Source organism: Pleurodeles waltl, chromosome 2_2, assembly GCF_031143425.1.
Source record: "Pleurodeles waltl isolate 20211129_DDA chromosome 2_2, aPleWal1.hap1.20221129, whole genome shotgun sequence".
In the NCBI taxonomy this organism is placed as follows: Eukaryota; Metazoa; Chordata; class Amphibia; order Caudata; family Salamandridae; genus Pleurodeles; species Pleurodeles waltl.
The window spans coordinates 1125099603-1125120156 of record NC_090439.1 but is presented as its reverse complement, the minus strand read 5'-3'; the positions used below and the strand labels follow the sequence as shown (position 1 = coordinate 1125120156).

Below are 20554 nucleotides of genomic sequence, written 5' to 3'. Positions count from 1 at the left end.
CGCCACCCCGCGAGCGAAGGACGAGGAAGTGGTGCCGTGCAATTGACCTTTCCATTTTGTACATGTGCTTTCCAGAGTGGATTTAGAGAGGTGTGTCTCTTGTAGTAGGGCTATGTGTACCTGATGTCTTTTAAGAAATGTGTGAATCCGTTGCCGCTTACTCGGTGTTGCCATACCTTTAATATTCCATGTATCTTATCTTATATTTCAAGATACCTTGCTGAGTTTGGGAGGCCATTCGACGATTTTAGGTATGATAAATTCGGATAAGTATGTGTCCATCGCCCCCATTGTGGAACTGTTATGTCGGTTACCCTCCAGGGCTAGCCAGTTAGTATCCTTAGTGGTGTGAAATGTGAACCTACTAATAAGGTGAACATGACATGTGCCACTGTTGCTATGTTTGCGATTAATTAGCGTGTGACAAAACCTACAGCCAAAGAAAAAGCACTCAATATATAACAATAAAAGAAATAATGAAACAACGAGAAAAGTTCCAGCATTTGCCGGGTTGAAACGACGGTCCATATGGAGCAGCGGGGTGCCAGAAAACATTGAGTCAAAGTTATGGAGTTACCCTGCCCGGGTTGCCAAAGGTGCAAAGAGCACCGGCCAAGACCGCCGGCGGGCAGCGCACCGCGGCAAGGATCCGCGGAGTCATCAAGCCTTTTCCGGGCAGCCGGAGGAGGGGAGTCATATTGTTGTATGTAAGGAGCAGAAGTGAGTAGTGCATAATTGGTTTAGCAAATATCGTCTGCCGTGCGCGGGGTGAATGTGGGACCCCTTGTAGATTCCGCCGAGTCAGAGTTTACGTCGTGATCTGGTTCCCCGTCAGTTTGAGTGGACAAGGCTGTCGGCGATGTGTTAACAAATCTGGACGTGGCCTGCAGGGGAAGGGAACGCTCAGTACGTGACTGTTCAGGTGAGGGTCTACCGCCTTGTTTTTTGCGTTGCCTACGCCTTGACTTGGGAGAGGACCAATTTTCACCGGGAGTGTCTATATCAATCGGGTCAGCAAGGCCCTTGGCATGCAGCCAGGTCCAGGTATCTTCCGGCGTAGTGAAGAAAAGTACGCAAGTGTCATCTTGTACCCGAAGTCTGACTGGGAACATCAGCGCGTATTTGATGTTATGTTTGCGAAGGCATTCTTTAACACAGTAGAAAGAGCTGCGCTTCTTCTGAACCTCTGCCGTGAAGTCTGGGTAAGCTGTGGTCACAGCGTTTTCGAAGCGTACCGGGCCAGATTTGCGAAATAGTTGCAGGATGAGGTCTCTGTCACGGTAGTTGAGGAGTCTTGCTATCAACGGGCGAGGCAGTGCGCCAGGTGGAGGGGGTCTGCCGGGGACCCTGTGGGCACATTCGACGGAGAAGAACTTCAGGATATTGTCTTTAAGAATTGTATCCGTGAGCCATTGTTCTATGAATAATTCTGTGCTGGGGCCTTCGACACGCTCAGGAAACCCCACCAAGCGAATGTTGTTGCGTCGGGACCTGCCCTCTGCATCTTCAGCTCTACGTTTTAAGGAGTCCACCTCTGACGTTAATTGGGACAATTGTGTTTTGAGATCATTCACAGCCCGGGGAGAGTAGCAGCGTCTTTTTCTAGTTCGACCACCCTATCAGCCAGTGCGTGTTGGTCAGTGCGGAGTATGTTGAGGTCTTCTGCCACCGAGCCAATTTTGGCTTCTAGGGTGGATTTGGTGTCTAGGATGGCCTGCAATATCTTTTCGAATTGTGACGTGTGTGATTGTAAGGTAAGTTCCAACTTCTGCAAGGCCAGTTGCATGGTGGTGTGGGCCTCTGAAGAGGAGGGGGTGTCGGGGTCCATTCTACCGGAAGGTGCAAGTGGGGTTTTTGGTTTGACCATTTGATCAGTGCAGTTCTCTGTGGTCGACAACGAGGTGGGATTGGGTGAGGGCAATGCGGGGCGAACGAGCGAAGGGGCCAGATGAGGCGTAGTGAAGTCTCAGTTCCGCAGAGCTGTAAGTAACTATTGAAGGCCAGGAGTGATATACTAGTGTCAGTAAAGTGGTGCGCAAGGTTTGGAAGACCGCTCCACTGCCTCCGGGTCGAGTGTGCAGGTTCGTGATAGAGGGGCGAGCGTCTTAGATCCTGGTAATTTAAGAGAGTGCTGTAGCGCTTGGACGTATATCTGCCACGCCGCACGGCTCCCGACAGCAGAAGAAGCAAGCGTGTTGCACCGCTACCAATGCATAAAACGGCAAAGTCCAATAGCCCTACAGGGGCGACGGAGGGAGCAGCTGAGCGAGAAGTGTCATACGCAGTCGGGACAGGAAACGCACCTCAGCGCAGCCCAACGTGGGCTCCGAATTCAAACAGAGCGATGGAGAGTCGAAGCAGGATAATGGATGATGGCTTAGTGAATTGGCAGTCAGCTGTGCAGCTTAGAGTAGATGGAGTTAGTGGGAAGATATATGTGTAGGGCCCGGAGGGGTGGGGGCGGTACCACGTGTGCCCGGGTTGGGCCAGCAGCTACTCAGAGTAGAATGGACCTGGGGGAGGTGATCAACACAATTGCGCACTGCGACTCGGTAAATGTCGCCGAAGGGCTCACCTCTCCCTTCACTTTGTAGCACCTTCCTCCTGCGCGCTTGACTGTCAGCTTCAGGTCTTCTGCTACACCGCTCCTGTGGTGTAGCTTAGGCAAATGCTAGGCAAGGACGCAGGTCTGTGGGGTCCTTGGTGGTTATTGAGGCCCAGGTGCTTGATTATGTGTTTGCTGCTCGATTTTTGCTGGGTGCTGTGCTGGAAGGCCTCCTCCTGGCAGGTCACAACAGCCCCAAGCCACGGGGTACAGGAAAACAGCAGACGCGCCCCCCTCCCGACAAACGGGGGAGCCGGGGCGCGGTTTCCAGTCTCAAGAACCCCGTTCGGGGGTTAAGGGACACGAAGGCCTGCTCCGGCAGACATTTAAAGAGGAGGTGCGGCGCCGCGACGGGCCAGCCTCGCCCGGCGACGCCACACCGAGATGTTGCCTGAGGCGGATGCACGCCCCCGGCGCCAGCCGAGGGACCGGATCCGCCGTGAAACGGGCTCCGGCACGGCCGTAGGCCCTCTCCTAGGCGCCCAGTCCAGAGAATGGTCGGCGGCCCCGTACGGTGAGTGCGTGGGGCGCCGCCGCGGTCTCGGGCCCAGTGGGCCGATCGTTTCCGCCGGAGCAGCCGCGAGCCCCGGCGCGCGGCCACGGGCGTCAGCACAGGTCCCGGGCAGCTGAATGGGCGACCTGACACCTTAAAGAGGAGGTGCAGGCGCCACTGCAGGATGTTTACACAGGCCAGGGATCGGAGCTGCAGTTTATGCTGCCGCTCCGGTCGCCATGTTGGCCACGCCCCAAGTTGCTGGCTTCTTAAAGAAGAATCAGTCTCCATAGCTCTACAAGGACGCTGTCTATCAGTCAGCATTAATCTTCATTTCCTTAGTTTTTTAGAGTTTGTTTAGTGCAGTAAGTTCATGGTATCCTCTAGGGGCTTGTGAGAAAAGGCCTCTTTTAAACATGGTTAGCCCCCACTTTCTGCCTGATGTTTGATGTAGCCTAGAAGGTGTAGTGCCCAGGGCCCTTGCTAACCAGGTTCCCTGGGACAGAGTTCCCTAAAACCGTTGTGATGCATTGGCACAATTGGATACACCCTTAGCTACCACTATAAGTCCCTAGTAAAAGGGTACTTAGGTACCCAGGGCATGGGGTAGTATGGGTAGGCCCCTGAGGGCAGAAGCACTGATTGTGCCACCCCCTAGGGCCATGCATCCAGATGCACCCAGCACTGCCATTGCAGGCGGAGTGTCCTAGTGCAAACCTAAAACACACTCTCAACATAGCTCACTGTCTGTGTTCCCTGTCCACCATACACTGCATTTACTATGGGTAAGATACCCCTCTGGCAGGCCTTACAGCCCCAAGACAGGGTGCACCATAGTATATGTGAGGGCATAACTGCATGCCCCCACTGTGCCCTTGCCAAACCTGGGACATAGTGAGTGTACAGAGCAGCCATTTTAGTGCATGAGCTGGACACTGGTCAACACAGGTTTTCCAGCTACACGATGGCCCCTCTGAACCCTGGGTTGTGTAGTATAAAAAAAACTCAGAATAATAAATCCAAACTGCTACCATTATTGGATTTATCCCTAAATGTGTTTAGGGGTCACCTTAGAGGTGCCCCCTGCAAAAGCTAACTACCCTGGCATGGTTGCCGACTGGTTCTATCCAGCCTGCTACCTCCAGACACCCGTAGGGCGAGCCCTGTCTCTCTGGTTTGTAAAACAGTGCCCTTCCTGGGTGGAGGAGCTAACATCCCCTCTCTCAGGAATGTGCACTGCTTTGACGGTGAGATTCAAAGGGCTTACCACCTTTGAAACTCGACCCCCAGGCCTGCTGCTAGCAGCACATGGTCATCCCCTTTGTAAACACCAACGTTTGGCAGGAGCAAAGGCGGGAAACTACACAAAAGATAGGAGGAGTGACTCCCCCCGCCACCCCCCAACCCCCTGGCGTGCACCACCCATAAGGTGTTGCCTGCAAGGGGGACAATTTTCTCATTTTTTTTCCATCTTAGATGGAAGGAAAATAGCCATTCGGGGGTAGTGAAGTGACCCTTCCCACAGGGAGTGGTCACTATAGTGGCCTTAGCCACCCTAAGGTAAGTGTCCCATTGGACACTACCAGGTACTCCCTAAAACGCCCACTAAATTCAGTGGGCATCCCTAGACCAAAAAAACACATTCAAGTGACACAAAGAAAGGTACGAGAACTGTGGACCTGCTGCACAAAGGAAAGTTGCCAAACCCTGCCTGCTGCACCCAGGACCCGACAATTACAGCTGAGGAGCTGCTGGACTGACCTCAAGAAACCCAGAGGACCTCCATGCTTCACCAGTCGCCTAAGAACTCCCTCCAGCGTGGAGGTACCACTCTGCAACCAAGAAGGAACTAGCAACCCAATGAGGGTCACTTTACTGACCGGCTGATAACTCCAGAACTGGAAGTTGCAGCTGGACCTAACGACACACGAACAACCACAAGGACAACCCCTGCAAGTGTGCCAAGTCTGGTGGCACTGCGCCCTCCAGTGGCGGATCCGTACTAATACCTTGGGTACTGGTCAGCTGACGTCTGACATCTCCAAGATTGGCCTAACTGCTCGACCAAGCTACCATAAACATTAGAGCATTAGGTGATCTAGTTTTTACCTCTGTAAACCAACGTGTGGTTGCCTGGACCTCTTACACAGTGTGCCTAGTTTTGTACACTAGATAGAGGGCCAGTCTCCTGCAGGGCTGTTATGAGCATTACAGTCAACATACTACAATATTCGCAGGGACGAAAACATGCTCGATAATGCTTTGCAGGGCATTGCTTTTCCAAAACATTTTTGCCCGTAGCTCAGATTGTGGTGGTCCTAGGACAAGGCACCACCTTTAAAATGTTCACACAATGTGCTCTTTCTGTCTACAGTCATCTCTGGATCCCACAATATGTTAGTGGGGACCCCAAAATAATAACCTCTTGCACCATTCAGTGTCTTTTTAAGCACTCTCATGGTTGTAACTTTTGTTTTGTAGCTGGGAATAGGTTGTGTTTTAAAGGCATTGTTTGTAATTTCATTGCAATAGGCATGCTAGCCCTAAAAATGTGTAATGCTTTATGCCCTTTAGGGGCTAAATATATGGTTACGCTGCATTACTTTCTGACATTTTCTTTTCATATAGTTATGCCGTCTGGGGGCTAACTATATGGTTACCTGACCATGTTTCTTACAAATGCCATTTCCACTGTGGTGCCCTCTGTGGGCTGTTCTGAGCATTACTGTCTACTGCCCAAAGTTCATTTCTGATAAAGGTTTTTTATTGGGTTTACATGATAATTGTACATGTTGTATTAATCTCTCCTTAGTGCAGTTATGACCATGATTCAGACAAACTTTTTTTTTTTTGATAAAGATATTTTATTGATTTTGCAGGAGGAAAAAAAAAAAGGTTAAGGAAACATACACTCATTAACTGAGCGCCAACATGGCGCCTAACAGTAGTCGGTCTCAAGTCCCGGATCCCAGGCACCGCAATACAAATAAGAGTCACACATCGCCTAAGTGGTTGCTGCAGCTTCCCACTTCCCCCATATCCTATCATATTTATTTGGACATCCTCTGGCCTCGTATACCAGTTTTTCCCGGAGTGCACACCAGTCCATCCCTCGTCTCCATTTAGTGAGTGCTGGGGCGCATCTGGCTTTCCAGTCCGCCATTATGTCCCTTTTGGCTACCAGGCATGCCATCCCCAGGAATGCTCGGTCAGATCCTCTCAGCCCAGTGTCTCCCATGATCCCCAGTAGGCGTGTCAGTGGTTCCCTTTCTATGTTTTCCTGTAGGACTCCTGAGATCTCTTGTAAGATCGCTCCCCAGTAGGCCATTATAATTGGACATGTCCATACCATGTGAAAAAAATCTGCTGTGGGGTTCATGCATCGCGGGCACTCCGCAGTGGATTGGAGGCCTGCCCGGTGTAGTTTGGTTGGTGTGAGATAGGCTGTGTGGAGGTAAAAGGTCTGTATTAACCGGAAGCGGGTGGCCATTGTCAGGGTACGGGGGCCATCAGTGCTTCCCTCCAGTCCATCCCATCCATAGGGCCCACCCATCCCTCCCATCTCTGGCGGGGCCCCTCTAGGGGGCAAGCAGTATTGGCGATCAGAGCACGGTATATCTGGGAGACACCTCCTCTGCCCAGGCTCCCCATCAATACCTTCGCCTCCATGGGGCTATGTTCGGGTATGTTGTCCCCAGCTTGTACTTGTACTAGTAGGGCGTGGCGGAGCTGGAGATATCTATGAAATTGCGTCTTGTTTAAGGAGAAGAGTTTTTGGAGGTCCTCAAATGATCGCATGTGTGACCCTTCCCATACATCACCCAGGGTAGAGATACCTATGTTATCCCAATTCTGAAAGCCCTCCAGGTTCGCCACCTCCGTTAGGTGCCTCCCGTGCCATAGTGGGGTCTGCTGGGTAAGGCGCCCCCACCACCCCGACAGTCTCTGGGCCACCCGCCAACCCAGTAAAGTCACTTTAGTCACGTCTGGGATGTCCAGAGATATCGGGCCCCCGTACAGGATATCAAAGATCAGCGGGTAGCCCAGTGACCGGAGCTCCAATCAATACGCCGGGTCTGACCACCCGCCCCCCACCCAGTCATTGATCACGAGCAAGTGCATCGCGTGGAGATAATAATGGGTGTTGGACATGCCCAGTCCCCCGTCGTAAACGTCTCTTTGACAGGTTTTGAGCGCGAGTCGTGGACGGGTGTCGTTCCACATAAATTGACGCGCCAGTGAATCCATCTCACCAAACCATTTCTTGGGGATGGGGTGTGGGAAATTTTGCAGTAAATATAGGAGTCTGGGGAGGATCATCATTTTGTAGAGTGCTATTCTGCCAAGCAGGTTTAAGGGGAGAGCCCTCCAGCGCTGTAGGTCAGTTTTGATTCTTCTAGTTAGTGGTGTGATGTTGAGCTCCCATGTCAGCTCAGGTAGTAGTGAGATATATATTCCCAGATATTTAAAGCTGTTCCTTCGCACTGGGATGTTTTGCTGCCAGTCTATACAGTCCCGGGAACGATGTAGGGGGACCAGTAGGGATTTATTAGGGTTTAGGATCAGTCCCGAGGCTTCCACGAAGAGGTTCAGAATTTGTAAGACACGGGGACCGCTTCTGGCCGGGTTGGAAATGTACCTTAGGACATCATCCGCGTATAGGGCTACCCGGTCCTCTGGGCAGTTGGGCCAGGACCAACCCTCGATCAGGGGATCATTTTGCAGCAGTATCGCCAGGGGTTCTATTATTAGTGCAAAGAGCAGCGGGGATAGTAGGCATCCCTGTCGGGTGCCACGGCCAATTGGGAATGAGTCGGAGACCACTCCGTTCACTTGTACCCGGGCCGTCGGGTTAGAATAAAGGAGCTTTACCAGTCTTCGGAATTTAGGCCCGAGTCCATTTTTAAGTAACACCTGATCCAGAAAGGACCAATCTACTGTGTCGAAAGCTTTTTCGAAGTCAAGTAGGAGTAGCGCCAGGGGGGTGTGTGACAAGGTCGTACGATGTGCCAAAGCTAGGTGTAAACGCCTGATGCAGTGTCGGGTACTGCGGGTAGGCATAAAGCCGCACTGGTCGGGGTGTACCAGGGTAGGTATCACCTCCTTTAGTCTAGAGGCAAGGATCGAAGACAGCACTTTGATCTCTGTATTTAGAAGTGAGATGGGCCGGTATGCCGAGCAGTGTCGTGATGGCGGTTGAGCCTTGGGGATCACCACAATTGTGGCTTGGTCAATCTCAGTAGGGAAGCGGCCCTATTTTTCGGCCTCTTCGTACATACTGAGCAAGTGGGGACCCAGAATGTCACCGCACCTGTTATACAGCTCCGCAGGGAATCCGACTGGCCCAGGGGTCTTGCCCGGCGCCAAGCTGGTGATCGCGCTTATGACCTCCGCGAGGTCAATAGGTTCGTCTAGTGTATTCCTTATCGCCAGGGGAACACTGGGAAGAGTAATGTCGTTTAAAAGGGGGGATTCTTTCTCGGCAGTGGGTCGGGAGTGTTCTGCGTATAAGCGCATGTAATAGGAAGCGAATCTTTGCGCAATTTCTATAGGAGTTTTGGAAAGGGAACCCGAATCCTCCATGATCTCAGGTATGACCCTGTTGGCCAGAGGGCGGGTGGCCAGCCAGTGTAGGAGTTTCCCGTTTTTGTCCCCCCAGCCATATATTCGTGCTGCTGAGGCCCTCCAAATATGTTTTGCTGAATCCATTGCTATGTGTTTAATTTCTTCTCTGATCTTAGTAAGCTGTGTCAGAACAGAGGCCGATGCTGAGGTCGTCTGCTGACGCTCTAGGATTAGTGCCTTGGTCTCCAACTCGGACAGCTGTGAGTCCCTGGCACGCTCACGTGAGCGGAGGAGATACTTGGCTTGTCCTCTAAGAGTGGCCTTGCAGGCGGCCCATAGTGTGCCCGGGGATTGGACCGAACCCAGATTCAGCTCGAAATATTGGGTAAGGTGGTTCCTAATTTCTTGGGTGTAGTCATTGTCCTGTAGGTACCATGCGTTCAGGCGCCACATCGGTCGTCTGGTGGGGTCTGTGCCACCCAGCCAGACGCGCACTGGTGCGTGGTCTGAGACTCCGCGGGGCAGCAGTTCCGCACCCGTGACGCTATTAATGTCGAGAGCAGGCATGAATATGAGGTCAATTCTGGACTGTGTCGAGTGGGCAGCCGAAGTGTGCGTGTACCGGCGCTCCCTGGGATGCCAGGTTCTCCATACCTCGCACAGGCCAAGGCTCTCTGCCCAGCTGCTAAGACTCGAAGATCGGGCGGATCTACTAACAGTGATTTCGCCAGATACGTCCAAGCTGGGGTTGAGGACGGCGTTGAAGTCCCCTCCCAGCAGGGTGGTACCCTGGGGGAGACCCGCTGCCACGCGGCGAAGCGAGAGTAAAAATGCGTCTAGTCCCGTCGGGGGTCCATACACACACACAAGGTTTATCGGTGACCCATGAAGGGTCCCCATAACTACTACAAATCTGCCCTGGGGGTCGGATTGTGTGGCTGTAACCACCATGGGTAGTGAGCGGTGGAGCAAAATGGCCACCCCCCTGGATCATCTGGAGAAACCTGCATGATAAACCCTGTCGTATCCTCCTCGTGCGAGCATGGGGCATTTAGTCCCAAGGAGGTGGGTTTCTTGTAATAGGACCACTGAGGGGGAGTATCTGCGGAGGGTATTGAATACTGCGGATCTCTTGATCTTATCTAGTAGGCCATTTACGTTCCATGAGATAATGTGGGTCAATGGGGGCAGGGCGTGGACTGTGTGGGTGTTATGTGGTTTTGATTGCCTGATTGTGGACTCCGGGATGACCGTCTCAAACGTAACATTGGAATATTTAAATAGTAAAGAAGATAAAGAAAACAAGTAAACATTCTACTATCTAAACCTGATTTAAATTCTTTGCCCCCCAACCACCCCCCTCCCCATACTCCCTCCCTGGAAGCATCTGTCGCCCTACTTTTCAACCAAAACTTAACAGCCAGAAGGACTGTCGTTGGGGTGGAGTGATGGACCCCTCCATATAGTCGGATCAATTGCAATTTAGCAGGTCTGGATCAAAATTTACATGATGTGTGCTGAGGGGCAATAACGCCACCCGCGGTATCTCCCCCGGAGTCTGCGGTGTGCACCCGGGTCCCAATTCTGTCGAATGCGTCCCAGTGGGAGCCCACTGGTTCAAGTTACCCAAGCACCCGGGACTGGCTCAAGCGGTTGTCGTCCGCCGCTTGCGTTGTGTCTCGGGGCGCCGAGGGCCCGGCGGGGGCCTCCTCAGTCTGCGTATCGGGTCTCGAGCCGCCTCGTCGTTCGGGGGGATGCATGAGTCTCTCTGCCTTCCTCTACGGGATCTGGTGCGCCTCCGGCTCCTCCGGGGTCCCTCCACGGGGGCCCTCACGAGGGGTCCCCCCAGTTGGTTTCAGGGGCCCCCTCTGGGCCCCGACGCCCTCCTCTGTTAGCCAATCCCACGCACTCTCAGGAGATTTGAAGAAGTAAGCTTTCCCAGCCATGAGTACTTTAAGTCTTGCGGGGAAGAGGAGCATATATGATAGCTGCATTGCTCTGAGCTTTTGCTTCACGTGCTCGTATGATCGGCGGCGGGTCTGGACTTCACGGGTGTAGTCTGGGAAAATTAAGATCTTGTGGTTCTCCCATTGGAGATCCTCAGTGCGTCTGGCTTCTTTAAGGATATTGGGGGTCATTCTGACCCCGGCGGTCTGAGACCGCCGGGGCCAGGGTCGGCGGGAGCACCGCCGACAGACCGGCGGTGCCCCGCAGGGCATTCTGACCGCGGCGGTTCGGCCGCGGTCAGATGCAGGAAACCGGCGGTCTCCCGCCGGTTTCCCGCTGCCCTTGAGAATCCTCCATGGCGGCGGAGCGCGCTCCGCCGCCATGGGGATTCTGACACCCCCTACCGCCATCCTGTTCCTGGCGGGACTCCCGCCAGGAACAGGATGGCGGTAGGGGGTGCCGCGGGGCCCCTGGGGGCCCCTGCAGTGCCTATGCCAATGGCATGGGCACTGCAGGGGCCCCCGTAAGAGGGCCCCACAAAGTATTTCAGTGTCTGCTATGCAGACACTGAAATACGCGACGGGTGCCACTGCACCCGTCGCACCTTCCCACTACGCCGGCTCAATTCTGAGCCGGCGTCCTCGTGGGAAGGTTGATTTGCCCTGGGCTGGCGGGCGGCCTTTTGGCGGCCGCCCGCCAGCCCAGGGCAAATCCCAAAATACCCTCAGCGGTCTTTCGACCGCGGAGCGGTATTTTGGTGGGGGAACTTCGGCGGGCGGCCTCCGCCGCCCGCCGAAGTTAGAATCACCCCCATTGTCTCGGTCTTTGAAATTAAAGAAGCGTGCAATCATCGGGCGTTTAGGGCCACCCGGAGGGGGGCGTGGGGCAAGGGCCCTGTGGGCGCGCTCTACTGCGAACCAAGCCAAGAGGGTTTGATCTGGCATCCAGGTCTTGATCCACTGCTCCAGAAATTTGGAGGCCCTATCTTCTTCCACGCCCTCGGGGAATCCGATAAAGTGCAAGTTGTTACGCCTTGATCGATTTTCGGCATCCTCTGCGCGGCGGTGCAGCTCGCTGGTTCGAGTTTGTAGCTGGGCCACCTTGGTTTTAAGATCGGATAGCTCATCTTCAGTCTGGGAGACGCGGGCTTCCACTTCGGTGATACGACTCACCGCATTTCTGAGGTCTTGTCGAATGAGACGCATGTCCTCTCGTACTTCCCCGATTTTGGTCTCTACGGCTACTTGCGATGATTGGATTGCATGAAGGATGGCATTCACTCCATCCATAGCGGAACCTCCGCCAGCCGCGTCTCCTCCCCCCCGGGGACCTGCCGGTGTCGTGAACTGGTCGATCTTTTGCTGAGAGGCCGGGGGTTGTTTGTTTGCCTTGTCTTTCCCCATCTTAATGCGGGGGACGGGGGTCAGTTGTATAGTTCCTTAGGATGTTCCGGCACGTGTGTCAGGGCGAAAGGCCGTCGACGGGGCTCCCCGTGGCAAGTTTTGGTGGGGAGAACCCCGGGGGCCACCCCAGCACGCCCGGGATTTTGTTGGATGGCCACCAGCCCAGGGTCGCCGGGGTCCTGGACCCGGGGGCACGATGTCCCGGCAGTGGATCCGCCGTCGCTCCGGCCCGGGCACCTGGTCCACGGTTAATGATGGTGGGTATGCATTGGTCGAGTTACAGCCGCGCGGACCAATGGGTGGTTCAAAGGATTTTGCTTCTGCCTGTTCGGCTCGTTTCCACCTCAGAGGATTTTGCGGTGGGTCCCACTTATTCAGGGCCCTGAAGGGCGGTCCAGGATTCTGGGTTCCTCTTACTTGGAGCCTATTTCTTCTATCCTCATTTAGGGGTGTTTCCCAGCATCTGGGCCCCGGCACATCCGCCGCCCTCTCAGTTCACCGTGGGCTCCTGGCACGCCGCACACCCCACCCGGGAGTCCGGGGGGGGGGGCGCGCCACGAGGGACGCCCCTATTATGGCTCCTTGGCCGCCAGGTGGACCCCGGGGAACACCCCCTCGAGGCGACCCAGATCAGGGCGGCCGGCGTTCCTCCCGTGCCTCTCCCTCGCCGTCCGGGCGGACTCCCGGGGGAAATCCCTTCAAGGCACCACAAGCGCTGCGTCGTCCCAGTGCGCGGGCTCCGACACGGCTAACTCCCTCTCGGTCAGCCGCGGGTGCCCCGCACGCCACTCACCTCCCCGGGGAATCCGGAAGGGACTCACCGCGAGGGGATCTCTTTTAGTGGCTCCTTCGCCCGCTCGGGCGGGTCTCAGGAGATCCCTTCTTCTAAGCGGCTCGGACGCCGCAGCTCCCGTGCTGGCGCCACCAGGTATGTGCGCGAAGCAGCCCGGGGCATCAGGAGTCCTGCTCGTGGGTCAGGGCAGCGCCACCCCACCAGTCCACGGGGGCTCGCGCTCCGAGGCCCAGCGTCGGCTCTACTTCGTTCTTTGCGGCGCCCCAGATCAAGGCAGCCGCGTCAGGGGGCAGGCCGCTCAGCATCAACCTCCTCGAGGTGGTCCGGCCCGACGGCCATTTTAGCATCCAGGCCGCGACGTACGAACGGGCCCGATCCCACCACCGCTCATCTCAACGGGACCCCAGTGGGATGGGGATCCGCATGGACAGTCAGCGCAGCACCGCTAAGTCGTTAAATCGTGGTAACATCGGGCGGATGACGGAGGGGTCCAGAGCACTCTCAGAGTGCGACCGCCATCTTGACGCCCGAAGCCACGCCCCCTCAGACCAACTTAACATCCTTGTTACACTCTGACTGTTTGAACACTCTTGATATGTTTGGGTGACCCTTCTAGTTTATTTCTCCCATTACTCCTCCATGGCTGTCTTGTGTCTTTTTTTGGGAATTGCGTTAGCCAGCCTACAACTCTGATGGTGGGGTGGTGGAAGTGGTGTTCAATTGGATTTGGCATGGCAGATTTAAATTAGGATGCTAAATGGCAACATTTTAATTTTTGGCTGTAGATAGAGGAAGAAGGTAAATGGAAGTGCTTTAGCTATATGCAGGGCTACTGGAATTATGGGCCAGGAAAAGACCAAATTGCAGGATTGACCAATTTATTTACAAGAAAAGTCCAGTTATGAATTTACAACTCCATTAGCTCTAACTCGAGCACATGTGAGACCTATTGCATTGGAAATGCCTGTTGTATGTGATGTAACCTCCACCCTGAAGAAATTCAGAGCAAGGGTAGGAAAGTGCACCACCCACTCCCATAGTTGCAAAGGGGTGTAAAGTGGGAGAAGGTATTTCCCTGCAGGAAAGAACAACTTTCCACATGAACAAAAAAGAAAAAACAATAAATGCGTAAATGCTGCATTTACACCCTACTCCTGTGGATTGTCTGCAATGCAAGTGTTCTGTAGGAGAATGGGGGCGCCTAAAATTCAGATTGGTTTGGATTTATAAGATACACTGCTTGGATTTCTATGGACCTTGCAATTGGAAAAACGTGCCTCAAAACCCTAATGAAAATCTAAAATTCCCAGATTTTGGGCCTGATTCTAACTTTGGAGGACGGTGTTAAACCGTCCCAAAAGTGGCGGATATACCACCTACCGTATTACGAGTTCCATAGGATATAATGGACTCGTAATACGGTAGGTGGTATATCCGCCACTTTTGGGACGGTTTAACACCGTCCTCCAAAGTTAGAATCAGGCCCTCTGTCTTTTTACTTCTTGTTCTGTGAATCAGATTTCTTAAGACCACCACCAACAATATGCACCCTGGACCTTTGAGTCTTGAACACTATTGAGAAGGGCTTTTGTAAGGGTACAAAGGGAAGTCTTCCATTGTCAAGAGTTAACGATGGAGAGGTGAACCCAAAAAATGCCTGGTTGTTCATGTTCATAGGTATATTTCAGAGGTGATGCTCTCTCTGCAAATTCTTCCATTTATACACGTGGTAGATTTGTGCTTTGCTGTGCAAAGAAAATCGTAATTGTTTTAAATCTTTGTGTTAAGTGAGTTCTTGAGCAGTCTCAACCTTATAAGATCATTTGAAAGTGTTGGATTAATTTGAGGTAGGCACACGTGTGTCCTCTGACCCATACAATGTTATTAATTTTATTACAATCGTGTATTCCTGCAGGTTGAGGAGTTTTCACGTTTTGATTTTGCCATCTGGAGGAAACGTTACATGCAGTGGATCAGCCACATGAAATCCCGCATCCTGGATGTGTTCCGTGGCATTGACCGGGACCAGGATGGGAGGATCAGCCAGCAGGAATTCGTGGATAGCGTCCTTACCTCCAGTAAGTAACAGCAAGAGCCCACTTATGAGCATCTTTTCATTAACAAATAGGGACTCACTGGGCCAATTGCTCTTTTAAACTAAAAACAAGTTGTACCTGAATGAAAGTAATTTTCAATGTTTGTCAAAGCTGTGTTTCAGGACTCTACAATTTTCTTTTCAGTAAATAACTAGACAATTCTGGGCATCTGGTAAATAAGTGTGTGACTCTTTCTCCATTCTCCAAGTTCAGACCCTCTCAGCTTTACAGTAGTTTGTAATCCTTGAATCTGTTTCTTTCTTAGATGTTGTCAGTAGGACCTTCAGGAGTCTTTTTGATGTGGGATCACATTGAGTCTGTCGAAATGATGGTAGGCAGCAATATAGATGAAGTAATTGTTGGCCACTTTCATTTCTTACTTTTTTTCCTTATTGCAGTATGTTTTGCGATCTTTTGTACACAGCAAAAACAATACATCTTACAGATCTATTTGACATATAGTTTGTCAAAAATAATTAAAATCATTATCTTCACTTGAGGCCTGCATTATTCCAAAAGGATGTTCATATAGTAGGTAACTGATAGCAATTCCACCAGGGGCCTCCTATTTTCTTGTGCTTGTTAGTGCATACTCTGTTTTGGTAAATTGGCTGTTCTAACTTTGAACACCAGTCCATAATCTTGTAATCATTCTTCACATGTTGAGGTGGTCTCTGACAGGCATTGTTTAGCTAGGTCTCCCTTTGCCAGTAATGGGCCAGGCTCACCAAAGTCTGTTCCCTTCTCTCACACTCCGTTCTCTTCTATTATCCCTAGTAAGATTATTTAGGGTGAAAAATCACTGGATCTTCTCAGTAATTCCGATGGGTACTTCTACCTGCAGATTCCTCACCTGTTGAATATCCCAAGTACCAATCTAAATCCAGGAACTTTTCATTAGCTTTCCCATGTAGGGGGGCCGTGGCTCCATCACGGCACTGCACGTGGCACCATGTGATGTCACTGGAGTCATAAATTGTCCCCAGAGGCGTGCTGACGTTAGTTACTATTTTTTGTGCCATTGACGCATTCCAAAGTTGTTCTACTCTCATCAGAAATCTGTCATTTTTCTCTTTTACCCTTTCACATAGATGCAGTTTTCTTTCGCTGCCGAGTTCAAACCCTGCCGACACTGTGAAGGTCAAATGATAATACAGACCCTCATAAAATATGTCTCTGGTGCCTGAAATCCAGCCACAATGTCAGCACATATCAAGATTGCCAGAATATTTATCCCAAACTCTAAAGGAGTGAGAATCCAAAATGTTTATAGCTAGAGCATGAGATGATCGCTGGGTTCTCAGGAAGTCTCAGCCCAGATCTCCTTTTACTCCTTCATCAAAATGAGTCACCTCAAATGGTACATAATAAGGATACGAGACATGAATTCGGTTGATCATTCTTCAAAGGATGAGTCATTGAAGCCTTCCACTCTGTAGATGTCAGAGCAGGAAGAGGTCGAGCCAACGCCAGTGCCATTGACTCCAGTAGTAAGATCGACGCCTGCGACTCCTGCTCACGTGAAGCCAGCTCACATCCAATCCCCCTGTGGTGCAGTCTCCTTGGTTCTTCTGTAGCCACAAAAGGAGTGAAAGGCTGATTGTGGGTGACATGGGCCATAGAAAGGCCCAAGAACGTGGCCATATGGTGACTGTCCTTAAACACTCCAGCGCCGAATCTGCCTGGTCTCTGAACAGACGGGAGCCCTCAAAGGGCATTTCCATCAAAGAGAATTGGCATCCCACAGAAAGTCATTCGTTTTAATTCAGGAATTGTGCCTCATGGCCACTGGCAATTAAACCAATCTGCCCAGTGAGTCGGTTATGTCAAGTCCACAAGATATAATGAACTTTGCTGCATCTTTCCTGTCGACGACAGCCTGGGAGAGCACAGCCCGGGCCTCCTCTGAAACCGTTGGCAGCACCATGCCAGTATCCTCCCACCTACCGTGCGGTGCATGCTTCCTAGCCTCTGAGTGGCTGAGGGCGTGGTACCCACAGACCTCGTGTGTCAGGCAGCCAGCGGTCTGGTCAGTCCACCACCCCACTGGTATCTGCAGCCTCCAAACCCTTCTAATCTGCCCTGATACCATCATGGGCATCCAGTTGGTGACAGGATTCGCCATTACCTGCCCCGCTGGCAGTCCATAATCCTGGACTGATGGGTTTTGCAGATCCTCCAAAGGGGCTACTCCCTCCCCTTCATGACTACCCCTGCCAGCAGGCCACCATCTTAAGACAGACTGACGGAGGATCATCTGCCTCTTCTCCGCCAGGAAGTCATGGCTCTCTAGGCCTAGGGAGCCGTAGAGAGTGCTGATGCCAGAAGTGGGTCGTGGTTGCTATTCCTGCTACTTTCTGGTGCCAAAAAAGGACAAAGGGTTTGTATTATCCTAGAACTATGGCCCATCACCTACTTGCTCAAGAAGACGAAGTTCAAAATACTCACATTAGCTCAGGTGCTGTCTGCCCTGAACCCAGGAGACTGGACAGTGGCGTTGGACTTGCAGGAGGCATATTTACACATTCCTGTCCTGCCTGCCTACAGGGGTTAATTGTGGCTCTCAGTCGGGCAAGAGCATTTTATACCCGTGCTCCCTTTTGGCCTTACCAGCGCCCCTTGGGTTTTCACCAAGAGAGTGAACTGCAAAAGATCTGCAGTGGTGGTTATCAAACCATATTTGGGTCAGCAGCAGACCCCTGTCCCTTCCCCAACCAGATCTCACAGTAGTGGCAGATGCCTAGAATGGAGCAGCCATCTGGGAGAGGTGGATATCAGAGGACACTAGTCCCTGGCGAAATCTACACTTCACATCAATCGGTTGGATCTCTGTGTGATCCGTTTGGCATTGAAAGCCTTTCTACTCTCCATCAAGGGGAAGGCTATTGCAGGTGTTTACGAACAACACTACCGCCATGTGGTACTGCAACAAACAAGGGGGGGGGGGTGGGGTCATGGACGCTTTGTCAAGAGGCCCTGCGTCTCTGGACAAAGCTGGATCACCAAGGCATATTCCTTGTGATTCAACAACTGGCGGGTTCTCTGAATGCCAGGGTGGCCAAACACAGCCGAAGATGCCTAGCAGATCACGAATGGCGTTTCCACCCGGAGGTGGCGCGAGGTCTCTTGCAGCTGTGGGAAGACCCTTGGTTAGATCTGTTCATCTCTGCAGAGAATGCACAGTGCCAGCAGTTTTGTGTGCTAGAGTTTGCAAGTTGGCTCTCGTGCGCAGACGCTTTTCGTCTTGAGCGGATTGTAGACCCCCTGTACACCTTTCTACCCATTACACTCCTACCCAGAGTTCTCAAGAAGATCAATACCGACCAGGCCCAAGTTATCCTTATGGCTCCGTACTGGGAATGGAGAGTCTGGTATCCCGAACTACTGACCATGGCCATCAATCCTCCGATCAGGCTGGCCATTTAGGAGGATCTTCCGTTAGGAGCAGCAGGGGAGGGGCCTCTACCCGCACCTGTCCAGTCTCCACCTTCTTGCATGGAGATCAAGCAGGGGCATTTGACAGCTTTCACCCTTTCTTCCGAAGTTTGTGAAATCATCTTGGCAGCTAGGCGTTCCTCTACTAAGCCCTATACGCCTGCTGTTGGAAATAATTTGAGGCATGGTGTGCAGAAAAATAAGTTGATCTCCTTTCTGCCCCCCGTTCTCAGGTTCTCCTTTTTATTCTTTCTCTTGCCCAATAAGTCTCTGCTCTGAGCACTCTCAAGGGCTATCTTTCTCTATTTTTGATGTTGTCTGACTAGCTCTCCCTCTTCAAATCCCGTATAGTAAATACGTTTCTAAAAGGTCTTGTTCATCTCTTTTCTGCTTCGCCATTTATCCTGCCCCAGTGGGACCTTAACCTTGTTTTGACATTTTTGATGTATCCTCTCCATAATTGTCCCTCTCAGGCTCCTTACAATTAAAACAGCCATCCTCGTGGTGATCACCTCTGCCTCAAGAGTGAGTGAGCTTCAGGTCTTGCCATCCAAACCTCCAACACAATGGCTTGTATGAAACTCAAAATGGAGACCTTGAAAGTTGTTGACTTGGAGAAACTGAAAGAAGAATGGAAACACACCTTTAGACCCTTACAATTGGTGATACTATCCACAGAAGGTTCATAACACTCAGTGGGCACAAACAGCAGCATCACAGGCCTTTCCATCAACAGCAGTGCCAACCGAAAGGGAGAGGAGGTCCCCAATCTTTGGCAGCAAGAAAATCATCTGCAGGGACAAAATATCAAATCTCTACTTCCCCCTATTACGTTACTGACTCTGGTTGGGGAAAGCAGTTCCAGGTCCCAGGAAAAGTGGAGATACATCACAAAAGATGCCAGGGTAGTGAATATTGTACAGAATGGCTACTGTCTAAGATCCAGCCATCTGCCACCAGCAATATCATCAAAGAAGTCGTCCACTTAATAACTGAAAAGGCTTCAACAGGAAGTAAATGTGCCCCTGCAGAAGATAGCCGTAGAGGTTCTAGTTCTTTCGCAAAAAGACATGGAAATTTATTCTTGTTTTTTTAGTAAGAGAGAAAGTTCTAAGGAGTGAATTCTGACCCATTTGCAAGCTAAAACTCGTCTGGGTGCAGACATTACATCAAATTTACCCACATATTATTCAAGGGGCTTGGCTATGCTCCATTTGCGTACTTACATATGCCAGTAGTCAAGAAGCACTGCAGGTTCCTGAGGTTTGTGATCAATAGCAGTCACTACTAGTACAAAGTCCTTCCATTTGGCCTGAAAGTCTGCCCAAAGGACATTCTCAAAGTGCATGGCTGTCTTTGCAGCGAATCTCAGGAAACAGAAGGTTGTCTAGCTGTGTCTGGATGACTGGCTGATCAAGGTATCAGCAAACTCGTCACCATTTCCATGTGACAGTCTCTACTCTCAATCACTTATGGTTGACCATCAGTCACAATAAATCAACATAATGCCTGTGCAGTCTCTTCACGATTTAGGAGCTGTACTGGATACCTTAAAAGCAAGTGTATCTATTGGGGGAAACACTGTTATCCAACAATGAGCCAGAACAACTACACAGGAAACTGCTGTGTAGATCAGACCTTCTCCTCAAGTTTGGAGGCCAGACCTACCATCTTTGATTTTGGCAGGCTGGCTCCTGAACTCACTCAACATAGACGCTTAAGCCTTCCACAGTGTATGGACATTCTAAGAGAAACTAAACATCCATCTACAAGAGCTTCCTCCTTTCTTCTGATAGAATAGAGTTTGTATTTGGTGTTCTGACAACAACTTTGATCCGACCACCTGCCAAGACGTTTTTTGACTTCATTTGGACACAGGAGATTTTACTTACCCTCTCTCTGGCCGTAGGGCATCTGTGGTTCCATTTTGACACAGAAATTTAACGTCTCAGGTCAACAAACTCACCCCCACATGTTTTGCAGTTCTAAAAATGCTTTGGAAAGTCATAACCATTATTCTCTATACATGTGCGACCACTGGTTGTTCAGGTGGTGATTCTAAGTAGATTGGGCTATGGTAACTCCTTATTTTCAAGCTCCTCTGATTCTCTGCGCAAAAGGTTATATAGAATTTAGACTGCCGCAGCTCATTTGGCCTTAGCTCTCCCACATCTCTTGCCAGCCACTGAAGCTTAATACAAATGGCTCCTAGTGCCT

At 51.5% G+C, this 20554-nt stretch overlaps 1 protein-coding gene across 3 annotated transcripts in view; it reads left to right on the top strand.

Moving 5' to 3' along the window:
* LOC138282926 (microtubule-actin cross-linking factor 1, isoforms 6/7-like) overlaps positions 1 to 20554 on the top strand; it is a 533430-nt gene that overhangs the window by 421329 nt on the left and 91547 nt on the right. For all 3 annotated transcript variants that reach the window (XM_069220983.1, XM_069220984.1, XM_069220985.1), the window contains exon 34: positions 14722 to 14884. In XM_069220983.1, the coding sequence (XP_069077084.1) occupies positions 14722 to 14884 (163 nt within the window). The remainder of the gene's footprint in view (positions 1 to 14721; positions 14885 to 20554) is intronic.